This window comes from Carcharodon carcharias, chromosome 3, assembly GCF_017639515.1.
Source record: "Carcharodon carcharias isolate sCarCar2 chromosome 3, sCarCar2.pri, whole genome shotgun sequence".
Classification (NCBI taxonomy): Eukaryota; Metazoa; Chordata; class Chondrichthyes; order Lamniformes; family Lamnidae; genus Carcharodon; species Carcharodon carcharias.
The window spans coordinates 124978750-124997495 of NC_054469.1; the positions used below are offsets into that span (position 1 = coordinate 124978750).

At 40.2% G+C, this 18746-nt stretch overlaps 1 protein-coding gene across 2 annotated transcripts in view; it reads right to left on the bottom strand.

Moving 5' to 3' along the window:
• etv1 (ETS variant transcription factor 1) overlaps nt 1-13429 on the bottom strand; it is a 150789-nt gene extending 137360 nt beyond the window's left edge. For both annotated transcript variants that reach the window (XM_041184314.1, XM_041184313.1), the window contains exons 1-5: nt 13327-13429; nt 12783-12910; nt 11789-11876; nt 11012-11059; nt 2898-2951 (exon numbers count right to left, since the gene is read on the bottom strand). In XM_041184314.1, the coding sequence (XP_041040248.1) occupies nt 2898-2951; nt 11012-11059; nt 11789-11876; nt 12783-12839 (247 nt within the window). In that variant the 5' untranslated portion in view covers nt 12840-12910; nt 13327-13429. The remainder of the gene's footprint in view (nt 1-2897; nt 2952-11011; nt 11060-11788; nt 11877-12782; nt 12911-13326) is intronic.
• Between the last annotated feature and the right edge of the window lie 5317 nt (nt 13430-18746).

Consider the following 18746-nt stretch of genomic DNA (forward strand, 5'->3'; position numbering starts at 1 on the left):
ATGTCTATCTACATGACAACAGTAACAGCACTTCAAAGTAATTCATTGTACGCAAAGCACTTTGAAACATTTCTGAATAGCAGCACTACTTAAATGCAAATCTTTTATCCTAATAAATTATGGCAACTCCAGGGATGGCCTCATAGGACAAAACATCTTTTCTGAGATTTCAATGTTCTTCTACATACAATTGTCTTATGTTTAGTAATATGGGTGTAGTTTTATGGAGCACGCAAGAGTGGGAAACATGGTGTGCGGGGTGGCTGAATTAAGCAGGATGCAAAATTTTCATTTCCCACAGAGGGTTGAGATGCAGGGATAAAGTCAGCGGCGTGCCGGGCCTCATGCCGGCCTGTGGCTTGGTTCACACTAATAATACATTTGCATACTATGAATACTCATTAGTGGTAGACATTTTTAAATAAAGTATTACTCTCAAGATAAAGTCAGCAGCGCATGAGAATCTCATTGCACCTGGTTCACTACTGTTTGAAGGTGGTGTGCACCAATCAGCTTTGTGGCGTTGTGCCGGAGGTCAGCGGTTTTCCTTGTTGAACACTACAGCACAAGAGGGAGGAGCAGGAGAATGGCAAGGAGGCTCAGGACTGTCAAGGGTGAGTCAATGATGAGGGTAAGGGTAACAGGGTGGGGTCGGGGGCATTGGGAGTGGAAGAGGGATCTGGAGAACAGAGGGTGGGGTTTGGGCCTGGTGTCCTGAATGTGGTGGTGATGGGGGCTGCAGGGAAGGACGTTGGGAACAGTCAATCAAGGTAAGAAAATAAGGGGCTTAAAGGATGGTGTCAGTACTATCCACATGTGGGTCCATCTCAAGGTGTTGGTTGGAAGAGTCCTTACAGGGCTTTGAATTCACCTACAACATTTCAATTATCCTCGCTGAGCGTGCTCTCAGACAATGTCCTTTACAACAAATAGAAGGGAGGGCCAACTGAACCTGTATATTTAGCCATGTCCCACAGAGTTGGGAAGAGTGGGGCGTACAACACTGGACACTAACATGAACATTCAATAAAGAGTGAATGCAAAACACAACATTGTTTCTTCCACAGTAAAGAATATGCCCTTAACTCCCCTGTAACCATCAATGAGTCAACCATGAGGTGTGCCAATATATATAGATCTCTGACTAAGCTATTCTCAACAAATAGCGATTTTGCACAAAATAAAGTGAAACCAATCTAATGTGAATTATTTACAAGTGAAATTTAAATTTGACAAAACACCTGTGCCACCTTACTGCTGTCATTAAGTCTTACGTTAATGGCAATAGAGGTGGGTATGGAAGTTTCAGCTGTAATGCATGCAGGGGCGCACACGCACACACACAAAATTTTCTCCTCTCTGGCTGAGGCACAGGAATTAGATAATGCAGAAGAAAAGTTCTGATTGGATTTTCTTCCAGCAGATGTTCTTACATTGACCATCACAGTAGCCACTTGATTGTGCCTTCTCATTGCAAAAATAGATATGTTACTGAGCACTTTGTCAACAATCAAAAAGATACTCACAGTGAACTTATGTAACAGAACCACATTAGTAAGCAGTTCAGCATGGCTGGTAAAGGTCAGCACAGGACCTTGAACACAAAACCTCTCAAACAGCCTGTATAAAATGACAAAGCCACCCAGGCCACTGTGGGCGGAAAACACAGTCAGCTCAAATGCAAGTCTGATTTGATTTTACCATGTTGTCAGTGCAGGTAGCCATGGAATTCACCATTTTAAGTAATGCATGCAGAAATTTCACAATATCTGAAGGCCATTAACATTGGGGCTACAATCGGTGACAGCTTACTAAACTAAAAGTTCTATCAATTGAAATTAAAATTTGCTGAGAGAGGAAAAAAATTTAATAATGAAAGAATGTTGTTGATGAGTAGAAGAGCGAAATCCCAACTTGGTTTTCACATTCAGCCCTCACTTTGGTACAAGTATAGAGCAAGAAATGATAAAAAATAAATAGGCTTTCAAACTAATGCCCTAATGCAAGATATTTTAAATGCTGAACAATTGAAAAATACATTGTCTCCATATGAATAAGGCTAAGATTGTGCTTATTCAATCAAAAAGTGTAAACTGTGAAGTATTCACAGCTATAGCTATTACTATTGATTTGATAAGTATTGCCCTCTAAGGGTTAATGTTATAAGCTTGTACAGTAGAGCACATCTTGCAGTTTAGATACTGGCCCCTCACACCCAAGTTCCTGATATGTACCTATCGTGAGTGAGGCTCTGTGCTGTGAGCATCAGCATTTAAAATTACCCCTATACGGTAAAATAGTAATTTTCAAATGTTTCTGTGTGTTTAGGACCCCCTAAAAATACTGGCATGTTCCCAAGAACGCTGTCCTAACTTCTGAAATATGGTGTCAGCTACTGGAAGGAAAGCATCAATCATTGCAAAAAAATGTTGAAATCTGATGACCTCAGGGGATCCCAGTTTGAAAACCTACACTGCAAAATGGTAATAGCTTGATTTATGTACATTAATCAACACTAACGTCTGTGCATTAAACTGCTGCCCAGCTTTTTCAATAGAGCATGCAATGAATTCATGTTACTGTAACGAGAGTTGGCTTGAGCTGCCAAAGCTGCATGCAATTGGTTCCCCATCTGTCTTCAGTCCAGAGAACATATGAATGACAGATCCCTCTGTGTTTAACACCTTGATCCAGTTGGTATTTCCTAGAGCTGCCTGCAGCCACAACAGCCTCATTCATAACATGGAGCCCAAGTCCCGGCTTTGCTGATGTTATACAGAAAAGGAAAGAAGACCCCACCACCGACACCCCCCCCAAAAGACCATAAACCGTTATATCGTTCAAATTTAAAAACAGATTGATCAAAGAAAATCAGCTCTAAGTCATACTGTACTTACAGTTTTCAGACTGGAAATCTGGCACAAACTGTTCATCATTGTCTGGGACTTGAGCTATTGAAAAGAAAAAGAGGAAAATGTGTGAAAATACTGAATGCTAAACAAAAGCATTTGATTTATTCCAAATTTTCGGCATTTGGTTGAAACCAGCTTTGGTTTTTCAATAATCAGCAGTATATTTGATATGGTGAGAGTCTTTCCTACAAAAGATCAGCAATTAAAACTCCTCCATTAAACAAAAGTCACCTTAGCAAACAAATCTAGCTATTATAGAGTTTACTCTTTTCACTATGATAATCTTATACCATCGTAAGATGAAGCATGGTGAAGGATTCAGCTTGGTGTGATTTCTGACTTATTCTGAGGCATCAACCTACAACAGAAAAACTTGTCAAAAGTAACTTCCACCGCAAAAGGTCTTTCCAGTTGAGATTGTAATGAAGTTGGTTTTGTTTCAATGCTGGATTTTAAAAGCCCACACACTCAGTCTAAGGGACACTGAAGCTATAAACAGGGTGGGTGGAGTACAAAAAGCATGACAAAACAGAAACAGAGAATAACTGCAGGGAATGATTTCCATATTTATAATTCAAATAACAACTTTAAATATTAAGATCCAAATTACAATAAACTATTGTGAACGTACATGAAATTCCCATCCCCAACTTTAAACTTACTCCTTACATTCTTTTGTTATTTTGCACTATGCCAATTAGTTGTGATGTGGAAAATATATCGTTTCATTTTTTCCCCCATTTTCAGGCAACCCATTCAGATTTCAGAAATGAAGCAGCAGTTATAGGGAGGGCTCCAGTTTTTGCTGCTTTTTGAAATATTCAGTTTGAAGACGACAGCATCAAATGATATTATGGTGGTGAGCTGGATTTTTGGTAGTGCCTCATAGATTGTTTGAAATACATTGTTATTGATAATAGCACAGTGAGTAAAGTGGAAATTATATAGCCTTGGCTTTGAACCTGTGTTAACCATGGACCACTCCAGGGTAAAAAGGATTAAAATATCAAGAGTTAGACCATATTCTCTGTAAAAAAGTCAAATGGCAAAATTGTTTTAGTAGCATCAACACAAACTGCACAATCTCTTCAAGGGGGTGGCTTTTGACTTTGTGTGATAATATAAACAAATGAGAGTGAATTGACAGCCCATTTTATAATGTTCCATTAAAAATTGGGAGAGGTAGAACAGGCTACTGATTCACCGCTTACACTATCTCACAAAGTCAACATCTACTCCAAGATGTTGTCATTATCTGCTACTATATTTTGAGCCATCAGATGAGTTTCAGAAAATCTCTCTATCACTGCAATCCTTGTTCATGTTCCTCAGACTTCACACAGCATAACAATCCAGTCTGGTCTTCGTAGTCTCTTACGTGTATAAAGATTAATGCTAATTGACAAACATTTGCTTCATTTTCTTCAGGGTGCAAATAAAGTACAAATGGGAAATGGAAAAATCGGGTCCATCCCTAAAGTTATATTTCTGGAATTTTGCCCACCACAATTTCAGTGGAATCCCAGGGAGATGGCATAATGACTAAAAATGCCATTTGCATTGTCTCCAGAGTTCCTGCCACTTTTTCACCAAAGTTTTGGCGAGTGTCATGGGCAATGCACAGAAATTCGCCAGCACAGTTCTTTTTCTCCTCCTAAAATCTACAAAGGAATCAATAGTGTGTGACATACACAAGTCTTTCAGACTTTCACCCTTTACATTTCTTTTATACCATTTTGGAAACATTACAGACTGTGGCGGGTAACAAAGCAATCATAGAAAAATTTATGATACAGGAAACAATTCGGCTCATCATGACTGTACTGGTTGACGAAGAGCTAGCTAGCCTAATCCCGCCTTCCTGCACTACATCCATGGCCCTGCAGGTCATGGCTCTTCAAGTAATGTATGCTTAGTCCTGCACCAAACATTGCATTTTGTATAAGAAATTCAGTAAGAATTAGTAAAGGGATGCTCTGAGAATGAGGCATAGTTTGGTGCCTTTGAGAAGCCTTATCATAATTTCCCATCTCCCAAATGACCCTTATTTAAATCTCCATTGTGCTCCCATGAATTGTACTAGTTTCAGCTCATCGGAACTGATATCAAAACAAGCAAGTACTGTAAAAACAGTCTGGATAGATCTGTGCATATAATCAGTTTGATTCATACTCATCGCATTTTATCATGATTATGCTTTTAAACAGTTTATAGGTTTAGTTCAACACTAAAATAATGTTCAACAAAGTGTGAAAGTAATACTTCATAATATGAAGATCACACACACACACCCCCCCCCCCCACCCCCCACCCCCCCAACCCCCCGCCCCACCCCACAGTCTTTGCAGAGTTAGCTGGTGAAACGTTAAGGGGAGTTTTATTAGCTCCAGTGAACCAAGTATTCAAATGAAAATCTACTCTTGGGCACTATCCATGAGCTTTGTGGGCATCGGGTCAAGATAAGATTTCACTTGATGATCCCTGTGGTTGAATAGCCGATGGAAATTCACTGCCAAGCTTCATAAATTAATAATAGTCAATTGAGTGAAGCATTGGGGGGTGACTGCCATACATGGAACCACATCCCAGCAAAGAGGCAACAGCTGTGGAAAAGTGGATAAAATTAACGGAGAAAAAGATAAGAAAATAGCTGAAAACTGCAGGCAAGTTTTACCAGCCTGACAATTTACTTCCTACAGTTTATTCTTGAACTTCTGGCTTTGCACTGCAGATGGAGAATCTGGGTGCACACTCTGCATGATTTTCTGACCATTTAAATTAATGTGCAACCATATTTCTGATATGGGCTCCTGGTAAGCTGGCATTATGAAATTGTAAATTAGCCTGCTGATTTTTGCTTTGATAATATTTTTAAATTAAGAGAAAACTTGCGGGTTTTTCTTGTTTTATAACCAGTTCCTAAAACAACCTTTTTATTTCCTTTTTTTCTAAAATAAACTCAATGTGGCTGACCAGATTCTGGTACAATTATAGACCCTCAATGACAACCACAGAGCACATTAAAGTAAATGGTCCAGCTCGCTTTGGTTGATCAGCAATTTTTTAGAACTACCGGTGGGACTTTAAGTTGATGGCACAGGATACATTGTCCTCGCTGAGAATATTAGTAGCATTTCAGCACAAAAAAGAAAATTAGAACATTACAATAAGGGCTGAAATTAACTTTGACCTTAAAATTAAATTTGCTTACCCCTGACATTACTAGACAGAAGGAATTTTGGGCTTCAAAGTTTAAAGACGTAAAAGCTTTCTCCCCTCCGTCGGCAAAACTCCATAACGCAAGGGACTCGAAGTTGGGGGAACTAATGGGATCACAGTCACAAAAATGTAAGTGCATGATGTTCTATTAGACAAAAGGAGCTGGTTTCTGTGATGTAAAAGTGGGGAGCCAACCTCCACATTTATACTCCATTATACAACAAAGCCCAACAGGACTAAGGCAACTGACTTCTGATTCACAGCCCAAAGCCGCTAAGCCTTCTCCCTAAACAGGACCATGGAACAAGCACAAAAATAATGTTCCTTTACCATGGGGTTAAATGATCTAAAGGCTGCACAAAATTCATATACTTTTAAGAAGCAATGGTGCTCAGTTAAAGTCAAACCCATATATATTTAGTCCATGCATTCCATCTGAACTACAACCATGCTTCTACAGTTTATATTCAAATTTGTTGGAGAAAAAATAGAACACTTAGTCAAGAAATCAAAGCCACATTAGACAAAAACCTGTCCAACTGAACCACATTTGCTTTCTCTCTAAACTAATTCATAAAATAATTGTACATGCTAAGTATTTGGAAGCTCAGTTTGAAGAAAGAGATAATTTCAGGCTCTGCAGTTGTGAATGCCCACTATGAGACCAGTTTCCTGGGTCCTTGTTCGATACCGAATGCTGCGGAATGGAGGGCATTTAGAAAATTACAAACATTGGAAAGCAACAAAGAACTGCCTCCGCAACTCAAGCAGGAAAGGGTTAACTGAAGTCACCACCATTGGCCTCTCCATTTAAAATAAAAACATCCAGTGTTATGAAACAGGAAATTTATACGAACAATAACCAACAGACAAATTCAAAAAATAACCTATGAGTCATTCTTGCTGACAGTGAATAAGATAACTGACCAGAACAATTACATAAGACAGCAGTAAAACTAAACCCCACCTTCCTTCAGAAAAACAATCCAGATTCTGGAGTATGTGGTCAGACCACAAGACCAACGTCACACCCTTTAGCCTGTGGAGAGGTGAGAGGCGGGGGAGACAGGGGAGGTGGTTTAAGGGAAACTTGAACTTTCCCTGTAAACACTAATTCACTGTTTTTACTTACATTCAAAAACAAAATGCTGAAATTCATTAGCATATGTAGTACCTTTCGTAGCTTCGGGCTTACAATCATTTTCCATCACACACTTAATAAGCTGATGTTCTGTAGTACTGTTATTTCAATACTACCTGTTAGCAGAGCAGAACCAGGGTAAACTAATTGGAGAAAAATGCAGCAATGCTACCTGTTGGGAGCTATCGTTAACCTGGGCAACAGTATAATTCTCAGAAGTGGTTGTTCTGTTAATGATAGACTGCTCAAGAGCCAAACACATGGCCTAGTTCGCAACTGAAGCCTCAACCATTGTTTGAATTTAGCTACTCTTTACAGGTGTATTTTACCATCTCTTGCCAGGGTATGATTCCCATCTGGCAGAAGAAAAAAACATTTGCTTTAAGTTCACACATTTTGGTACATTTTTTGCGTTGAAGGTGGTCATTATCAATGCTGGCAAGTGGGATGGTATCCAACTTCTGGCATCCAGCATTTGACTATCAAGTCAGGAATAACATCGGTCAGATTAATAGCAAAGCTCTTTCTATGCTCCATCACCATGTGCCTTAACCACAACTTAGAAGAATGCTTCTGTAGCACCAATGCATTTTTTATTTCCATTTTCCGCACTAGCCACATGATGGGGCATGATGAACAATTTAATACCAATCCATGCAAAGTTATAGGAACTTAGTGCCGTGGGCATCTGTTCAACAAGACTTCAATTCCTCTAAATCTCTCAGAGCCAGAATTGCCATTGTGCCAGTCTGGCCTCTATTCAAGTCGAGGTCCTGCAGATGTAAGTCAACTATGTTAGGCAAAGTTTCTAATCAAAAAACACAAATCACAAAAAGAAATCAAGGAAAAGAAAACTTGAGTCGGGTATTAAGTATGTATTCTGGGCAGCTGATCAACTATGGGATAGATCACATGGCAACAAGGTTGGGCACCTCTGATTCAAGAAAAACTGTAGGAAGACAAGGGGCATGGATATCGGGTTTAAAAAACGCACTTAACACAAAAAGTGTTTAGAAGTAACCGAGCCTGCCTCCATTCTCGCTCTGTTACCTGTCAGAAACCAAACAATGGAACGGATAATGTCAAAACTCATGACAGAACCAAAAACATTACCGGATGCTCAGACACAACTAGAACCCTGAGAAGTGGCTCCTTACAGACTGCATAACCTCAACATTCATCTACCTACACAGATATTTCTAATGTGTCCACACTAATACCTTGAAATAACATGCTAATCACTGTACAACAGAACGGAAACAACTGAGATTATTTTCATATATCAAAGTGAAAAAATGTTGCATATGTTTATTTTTTGACCATGTTATTTTAGGACTGTTCAAAATGCCTTGCCCGATCTCAATTTGGTTACTTTCTATCTGTTTTCAGTACACCCAGTCCCCAGTCATCCTTTCAATGTTTACCAACTTCAAATGCAGTGCAAACAATGCAATGGTAACAAAGGCTAACACTGCTGATCACAAGGGCGATATCTAGCACTAGGGCTACTTTGCAAATCTGTTAAGAGGACAACGGAATTGTGAAACATTCGATACTATCAAAATCGGCAATCATCATTTAGATCGGGTTATCGAGGCAAATTGTAACTCGCAAAATAGTTGGCAAAGTGAAAATCAGCGTTACAGCACAGCTTTGTTATGTCAACAAAATCATTTCTGTCTCAACAACCCATGTATTTAATACTACCCACACACACTGAGACGACTGCTGGTAATATGAACTACTTTCTCCCCGAACCTTGATTATTCGCAGTTAAAAAGGCCAATATTATTAGAGTTTAGAATGCAGTTAGTGTTCACCCGACATTGCGCTTAAATCTGGGGCAGAAAAATAAACAGGAAGAATAAAGGCCGTCTCCTTACAATAGCAACACGGTCCATGGTATTCATGAACTTCATTCAACGTTGGAACCATTCAAACTGTTTAACCCCGAATTAATGGCACACTGATATGTGCTTTCGGTCCACAGACAGTAGCAGAAAAATGATTACATACACTATTAATTAACTATTAATATATCCAAGTAGGTGCTTTGTGAACATCTTATTGCATGTTGCATGACTATTATACAATTTTACTTACTGGTACTAAACAGAACATGTTTTCAGTAAACTTTACGCATCTTCCAGCCCATGAACCAAAAGTAACATTTTCCTTTAGATGAAGTTGGCTTTTTAAGTATCTCAGGCACTTTTAAATACCTGGTCATGCCACACAGCCCAATGAAAAGGCTGGAAAATGTCTATTCCTCCTCTCCTTTTGGCGCTCAGTTAAATCAGAGTATTCAAATGTTATTCAACGTCTTAAAAGGTACTCAGAATGCTTGCAGAAGAACTCAGTAAAAATAATGAATTTCCTTTAAGGATATTCTTATTCAAAGTTGACAGGAAACAATTATTTTCCTAATAGGTTCCTAGAGCCACAATAGCCACAACATCTGATGGGAAAAAGATAGGGCTGCAACTCAGCAAAGTAGGTTTTGGAGAGATTAGGAAATGGATGAAGGTAAATATTTCACTTTGTCAAATTGTCAAAACAGGCTTTTTAAAACAAAATTGCTGCCTAATACTAGTTTTCTCCCAGTCACTGCTGCAACTGTTAATCCTTTTCATCCAAATATATTTACAATAATGCCAATGAATTGCATTCCACTTGGTGCCCAGACAGTCAGATTAGGATCAGACTTTAGCAGTTGCAATGATAAAACCAGGATCATTTGGAACTGCAAAAGGTCAACAAAACTGAGGCACGTTTATATAAGCATTTTCTGAGGCTTACTGAAGCATCGTTATTATTTAATACTGATAAATAAAAATTATGATCACAGGACGAGTGCAGTTAAATAGAAATGTGTTCACCTTCTGTCTCATTTGACGTTCTTGTGCATTAACTATTTTAATTCAAAGAATAAAACTCTCAATATAAATACTTCTTTTAACCAATTTCTAAATCGCACTGAAATTATCCTTTAAGCCAACTGATGCAGTTTAAAACTAACAATAATTATTTGAAACACATTTTGGCACTAATTATATAGCTTAGTTACATTAATAAAAGTGGTTTTAAAATATATGGAACTTAAAGTTATAGGTCTCAAAATCACCCAATTATTTAGAAATTTGCCATATCTTTAAGATAAATATGAGATTTAAAATATGCCAGCTACAAACCTAAACTTCTGTGCTGTGAGCAAGCTGGATAAAAGACACTTGCACTCAAATCCTGAAGCATCCCGTCGCGATGAATCGAGGAATATAAACACTTTTTGCCATCAGAAAACAACACCTAAAGAACATCAAAGCTCGTTTTTTGGCACCATCGGAGCTCAGATGTAGCCTAGTGTCTTAATAATTCACGCTTTAAAAAGTCTCCTGCAGCAATGAAGATTGATCAAGTAAAATCATCGCCAGTCAAAACTAAATGGTGCTTTCAAACTTAAGTCTAGCTGTCTGGGCGGCTGCAGATCTTCCCCCAAAAGCAGATGTGATTGTAAACTGGAAGCAATTTCTCCTGGTAATCTGTGATGACACTGGGAAGATCAGCCCCGAGTTCCCCAAGGCAGACTAATCACAGTCTATAATGTATGCATGACACATGAGGTGGCTCTTTTCGAGCTCAATTAATTGGGCTTCACGTTAGGAACGCAACTTTTAGGCGTCGCAATTGTTTTCTTTTCTACATTTTTATTCTCTCTCCCAGGGCTGTGAGAGTTCCTTACCTTCTGCGAGCCAGGTTTCCTGCAGCTGGCTCAAATCCTGAAAAAGTTCTGCAGAGACAGGAGAAAAGAAAAAAAAAATCAAAACATTGTTGCGGCTTGAATAGTGTTTTTTTTCAACCTGAAATCAACAGTTCAGATCAGCCGAAAATGCGTGAAACAGACTTAATTACCTTGCCTTAACATTCAACGTCCTGCAACTGCATGCAGTACTCTGTATACTCGGATGGGAGTTTTAACCAGCAATATTGATCAGATCTAAATCTCATGCAGTGGGTTGTTAAAGTTCCCCCCTTCTAGAACATGCCCTGACACAAAAAGACAGTTTTTTTTTACCGTGATCGTTTCTCTAGCCGAAATCAGCCAGAAAATATTAATTGCTACAACAGCAAATTAAACGGCCAGAGGTCTGTTTGACTAATTCAATTATTTTATACATTATGCACAATCTCTGTAGATTAGAGAGGATTGCCAGTCACAAAAACACGGAGTTATGTGGCAGATTGTATAAATATCTCAAAATTCAGCATACAACAGGAAATGAATGTTAAGCAGGGTTGTGTTTAAGATCTGTGCCCAAAGTTACTGAATATATGAACTGTGCCCTACATTTGATGGTAAGATATGAGACGAATGTACAAACCCTTAACTACAAATACTAGTGGCAGAGGAAACGTCAAAAGGTATTGGAGGCATTTTTAATAAAGAGAAAAACAAACGCTGGGCGAGTGGAAGACAGAGTAGGCGAAATAGAGCATATTTCATTTTGAAGAAAGTTACCTTCCGAATCTTGAGCTAAGTCTGTGTCAATGAATTTTCTTTTTCTTTCACTTGTTGTCCTTTCACTACATTTCCCTCCATGCGGTTTCTACAGAAGACAAAATGTTTGTTAAAATGCGGAGGCGCACAACCTGCTACATGGAAGTATATACATCGCGCATTTCTTAGGGTGAGTCCCTGTTCTCAAAACTCCCTTTACAACTTGCTATCAAATAATTAGGGCCAGTTAGCCAGTGTGTGGACTTTGAGAACTTAACGTATATATTTTTTTTTAAAAGTGAAAAATTGATCCTAGATTATCACCGTGAATTTATTTTACCCCTTTGAACTATTTATGACAAACCTGTGCATTCGTTTGCATTGAGCAATGGTGCGTGCGAGTATGACAAGGATTCCAAAACTATTGGAGATATTAAAATATAAATAGGCAGCAAAGGACGGGATTAGTTGGAAAATTGATGCTTTTGTGGAAATGTGCCATGTTGTAGACAATGAAATAGCATGAGTGGTGAACAAGGGGCAATGTCGCATCTCTGAATTAATCAGGAGTAAAGTACGTTTCCTCTATTCCTAGTATTTGCAACAGGAGCCTGCGTGCACTGTGAGAGGTTGGTCCCTGACTTTTGAGAACCTTCTGCTTACTGAAGCAGTGTTGCATTATTTGTCATAGTGGTGGCATTTTATAGCCTGGTTGAGTTGTGGTATAAGTAAGTTTTGTACTTGACATGTACTTCCCCCAACCCTGTTGGAGGAAAATGCAAAGTCAGGAATATGGTGGGTGGGGGGGGGGGTGAAGTGGGTTACAGTCAAATCAAACATCGCCTTGTTCAAAAAAATCTCAGTTTCCTTTCAGCCCTACTCGTGGTTTTGTTACCAACGTTAAATGAATTGCAGCTGAGTTTATGGCGATGTCGTTCATAAAACAGCAAAATGTTTTTTTTTAAATCGCTTCCGCTCGCCAAGTTCTTACTAATCCACTTGTCAGTTCACTTACAGAAGTTATCATGTAAGGCACTTGCTGATCGTAGTATCCGTCCATTCCGCAGCTCATCGCAAACTCTTAGCTCGTCTTATTCTTCAGCATTTAGATGGAGAGACGGTGCCTTGATGGACTCGATCAGCCTACAACGATAGAAGATGGCCAAAGAAAAATCTTGAATGGACCGCCTGAACTTGCATATCTAATTAGCCTTCAGCGCCCCATTCACAAAAAAAAACTCAAGACGACCGCCCCAACCTGTTCCAGAGAGATAGCGATCAGCCTGCAAACATGCACAAACTGCTGGGGGAAGAGCACAAAACTGATCCTAGCCTTGGTACTTCGGACTTATCAGTGCGTATGCATTCGCATCGATATAAAGGGTGTGTAAACCTGGGAAACACACAGTAAACTGCTAATGGCGATCATCGTGGAATTCCCAAATGTTTTCCTTATATGCAGATAACGGGACTATATGGAGAGCGTTTTATTATTATTATCTCTGTAACGCTGATCACGCAATGCTCTAGAGGCTTGCAAAAGTTGAACAGGGTCTCACCTGAATGGGTGCAGAGCGATCGCCTATAAATATTCCCGTCAGATTTGGTAAATAGCATGAATTAGTTGATGTAGAGTCCTTTCAAGGCAGCCCAGACCTATGATTGTGCTCAATTCACTCGTTTTTCCTTTGCTTCTCCTCCAGGGGCCTCCAGTGTTTTCTAATGGATCTTTCTCATTGGTTGTCTGTCTGTTTCATCGGCTCCAATTTCTAGCTGTCAATCACTCACTCCTCGACTTGATTAAAGATACAGGCTTGCTTTCCCTAGGACTAACGCAGGCTAGAATGCAATTATCCAAACAACCGGGGGAAGAGGGGTTAAATCAGTTAGCACACCGCATCTAATTCTAAACATCACATTTCTGAGAAAGATACGAACCCCCGACATTTAAAACAAGTTTCGGAGACACGTTATAGGCTACCCAGAGCTACCCAACACAAGGTCATTATTATCAAAATGTAATTCAGTGTTAATAATCCAGAGAAACGTGCACTTTCTTTTCAGTCTTGCGAGTCCGGAGCAGATGTAAGACCGAACAAATACTCCTTGCAAAACAATATCGATCAAATTGGCCCTGCCTACCTAAAGCTTGCCGTGCGGTGCGGTGTAATTCAGCACATCTCATGAAGGGCCACATGCGAACCATACATGATTTTTAAAAACTATGTTAATTATGCGGCGAACTAAAATAAAAGACTATAACATTTCTGATCTTTCCAGATCGCGTTTAATGTTTGTAGGAGTCAGGGGAAAAAAAATCCCGGGCAACAGTGACGCATCCTGCAAAAGCTGCAGATGTTTTATTTTTAAATATGTAATTGGGTTTTTTTAGAAAATGCAAAGTTCTCGTGTGTTCAAAACTTGCAGGTGGAAATCTTACAGCAAAAAAAAACAGAATGCTGCTTTAAGAAAGATGTGAGTTAAAAGTTTTGTGGTTGAGCTTTTTTAACTTCCTAAAATGTCCCCGTCTCTTTCCCCACTGTTTCTTTAATATAATCTGTGAAACAGTTTTCAAGCTGTCTAATCAGGCAGGAAGAATGGTTACCGCAGCAACGAGGGGGGGTGGGGGAGTGGGGGAGAGGCGGGGTGGCGCTTTGTGCATGACCAAGCTCAATTTGCATGGCTTTGCTGAGCTAACCAATGGTGCAGACTGCTTTTCAGTTGATTGATGTGTTTATTCATAGAGCAACAGTTTCCCTCCAGGCGAAAGAGTGTGAGAGAAAAAGAGAGAAAGAAATAAGAAACTATTCAAAGTTGAAGGGGAAGGCGAATTTATTTCGCATAAAAAAAGCCAGCACATCTTGACAGCAAAGAGGTCGTGGTGCCGGGACATTCATTCACAAAAAAAGTCTTCAAATGTAGAGCCAAGCGAGGGATAAAGACCGAGAGGGGGGAGGGAGAGTTCATTCACAAAAAAAGGTCAAATTCACAGAGATCAGCGAAAGACCAAGGGGAAGGAGGAGTTCATTCAGAAAACAAATCCCAAAGTTTAACTGGGGGGGGGGGGGGGGGAGGAGGGAGAGTTCATTCACAAAAAAAGTGAAATCCTATCCGGGGACAAAAGAGAGAACAAGCACAAAGCAAAAGTTACAGTCAAAGCTTGTGAGTAAAATGGAAGAAAATAAGAACATATTACAAATATAAAGAGTCAACTCTCAAAAAAATATGGGAATAGGAAATGTGTTTCTACACATTAAAACACAGGTTCACAGAAAGGAAAGTTTGTCAACAAAAATAATAAAACAAACTTATCCAAATGTTTATATTCCATTTGCTCAGCAGAATTTACATACGATGTTTAAATACAGCCGAAATGTAGTTTTTCATTCGCCTCCCCCGCCCCCTCACTTCTACTGTAAACATCATTAGCAACTGCACAGTATTGTCAGCGTTTCCAACCCCCGACTGCACGGCGCATGTGCGAGCAAGGGACCCAGCTGATTTTTGGCTCACGAAAGTTTCCCCATAGGCTCCATTGTTCCCCTCTCCTGTTCGTGCGCATGTTTCAGCACATGTATGGGCGAGGTGAGTCACCGTGGCTGATGGGGTGACTTCAGTGAGCCACATATCAGCTGTTTTCCAGGCTCTGCACCAAGCAGACGGTTGGTATTTCTGGATTGTCATTGCCTGTCTATGAGTCTACGCCTACACAATCACTGGTGCACAGAATCTGCTTACATCTTCAATTTAAATCAAAATCAGTTGTCATGGTTCAATGATTTGCAACCTAATTACATACTTCATTATGGCAATACTTGAAAGAAAATTCTATATGATTATGAAGCAATAGTTCAATACGGACCAACCCCCACTTACCAGAAAGAAAAAAATGGCGCTTCACACGCTCTTTTTGTAGGTCCAAGCTGTTTTCCAAGCTCTTTGGTTACTTATGTTTCTCAGTGTAGTCATTTGTTCATCTTTGCTATATTTTCTGCTTGAAATTTAAAACAGATAGATCAGACCCTCCAGATTAAAAGCAGTTATGATTTGTATATTGGAGGAGGTACCTCATGAAACAACTTGTACTGGCCAGTGTCTAGTCAGTTGGTCAGTAAGTAAATTACACAAGTCAATCTTCCACTTTTCACATTGACAGTCAACTCACATACTGGGCAGGTCCACAGTTCCTTCGCATACGGTTCCAACTTTACTGGCGCAGAGCACCAGCCCAGTCTGCTGTAAGCAGAAACACCTACAGACATTGGTTCCTACCTCCAGGGTACAGATCCAATTAGTGCAGGAAGTACACAAAGAGATAAGAGTGGGACTTGCCTGGTACATTGGCCAATGGACTCTGATATGAGCAGACAGGAGGGAATGGATGCCAAGGTGGGAGGGAAAATGTTTACTAATGTGAGAGGGACACCTTGTAGCAGGGAAAGGAGGGCAGAATGCAAGGATAAAGAGGGAAGGTTGCATAGCAGCGGGAAAATAGACGCAGAAGGAGAGAAAATGGGTGAAAGTGAAAGGAGAGATTGTGGGATGCTGTGCCTCTTTGAATCGGGTCTGCAAGAAGTAAAGTTCCTTTGTGAATTGGGATGATGCAAGTGAGTGTGGGAGAGTGACTGTTGAAAAAGTTTAAAGGTTCACTCGGTGCTTCCTTCCATCATGTTTTTGATTAATTGCTATGTTTGTTCTTCTTAATTTAAATTGCAACAGGATGTCATCCTACTTGGGGGATGCTACAGAAATACAAGTGTTTGTGAAATGAACTTTGCACCAATGCTTTTTGCATTTAAAATATTTTGTTTTATACATCTATTTCAATGATTTTATCATCTTTTGGTAAACCTAGCGATTATTATTATTGTTACTAGGCCATCCACCTATGGCAGCTACACACATTTGGACCTTCTATTGATATTCATTGAGGTTTACCTTCTATGATGCACAAATCAAATGTTAACTGTGATTTGCAACTACTCTGCTGTATACACTAACCAATTAGTTGTAATATATGTAGAACGTTAGAGACTATAGTCACTCTTTTACCTGGCTTTGTCTTTGTATTTCTGTTTCTCTGTCTCTCCTCTTCTGTTTTCTTCACTCTGATTCATTACTCTTTTATTTGCTGTGGAACCACTCTCCTTCCTTTCCAGAGGTGGTAATCCACTGAAGAATGGTATTATTAATCCGCCATGTATACCTTACTGGATCTCTCTGTTCTTATCTTCTTCTCTCTCTTTTCCTCCTTTCTTTTGCATGTAAGCTGGTGCTTGGTATGAAATGATGTTGAGGGAAAAGGTCATCAATCACTGCAGCTGCTTTTGGAATGGAATTTGCTGGGAAAATGTGGCCCTTAGCAATTCCATTTCCATCTCCTTCCCCATCATTCCTGCACCCAATCTTTCTTTGCCTCCTAATATCCCTAACCCTTTCCTACTACCCCTCAGCCCCATGAATATCCCTATCTCTTCCCCACTGAGATATCTGCTCAATCCATATATTCTCTTCTCTCCTTTCTTCACTGTCACTTAGCTTTTTTAAAAAAAACTCATTGGCCCAAATCTTCCAGTTTCCAGATCATCAGAGACTGGATGTATGATGAAAGATGCACATCAGGACCCTTCAGAAGTCCAAACGTGTGGACATATGTAGGAATTGCCTGGGGAATTTAACCTTCCAATGGGCTAACAGCTGCCTGGGACCCTCCACAAATGTCTGACTCTGAGTTAGAGTGAGAGATTTGGGCTAGATGCGCGTGACTTACCCAGATACTTACCCAGGAAATGTTACATAGTTTAGAACTTTGTCCAGCAGATGAATATCTCCACAACTGATAACCGGCCTCCCAAATAACCGACCATCCAATTACCCCCATGACCAGTCAACTACCCCTCAGACCTCCCGATTACTCCCTGACCACCCAACTACACCCCAATCTGACTACCCACTCACCCACCTATCCACTCATTCATCTACTCACCTCACCCACATACCCACCAACCCACTCACCCACCTATTCACTTACCCATCTACCTAGCTACCCCACTTACCCACCTGCCCACTCATCCATTGACCCACTCACCCACTTACTCAACTACTCCTCACCCATTTACCCATCTCACCCACCTACCTATTCATTCACTCACCCATTCACTCATCCATTAACTAATCCACACTCATTCATTAAAAAACTTACCAGAATTTGGCAGCCCGTGCTATGAAAAAGGGGCTTTTCCTCACCTTCCGTGACTCTACCACACTCGCTAGAGCTAGACAGGAGACACTGCTCCGTCTATTCCTGTGTCAGGCAGGGTCAAAATATCAATGCTCCAAGTATTTGGACAATGCCCTACCACCTGTCGCTCATTGAAAAGTTTATGCAGAAAAACACCTTTGACCACAAATCCAAAAGGCAATGATCTGTACATAATGTCCTGTGACAAAAGGAAATGGTAGATCCTGTCGGATGGTTTCCTGAGCAGACTGTCAAAGTCATTTGTCAGACTGCCTCATCAGCAGAACTTTCAAACAAGCACAAAGATGTAGCTTGGCTGGTGGTGACAAAGGCCCTCTCTATCAGATTCTTCCTACATGCCCGGAGTCTCACCCCCTCTGCATGTTACTCTCAAGGTAGCTGTGGTGGGGAGGAGACCATTGTTCACCTCATTCTGGAATGTGTCATTGCAAAGAAGGTCTGGAGAGAGATGCAGTGGTTTTTGTCAAGGATTATCCCAAACAGCTCTGTGACCAGGACTCTGGGATGCACACCAAGTCAAACATCAACTGCAGCCAGAGGATCATCATCTTGGTGAAAGACGCTCTTTGGTCTGCCTGAAACTTGCTGGTCTTCCAGTCAAAAAGTTGCCCTCAATTGAGTGTTGCAGAATGGCACATTCCAAGGTTCAAGACTACATACTGAGGGATGCGCTAAAGCTTGGGGCAGTTGCTGCAGAGGCACAATGGGGAAAGGTTG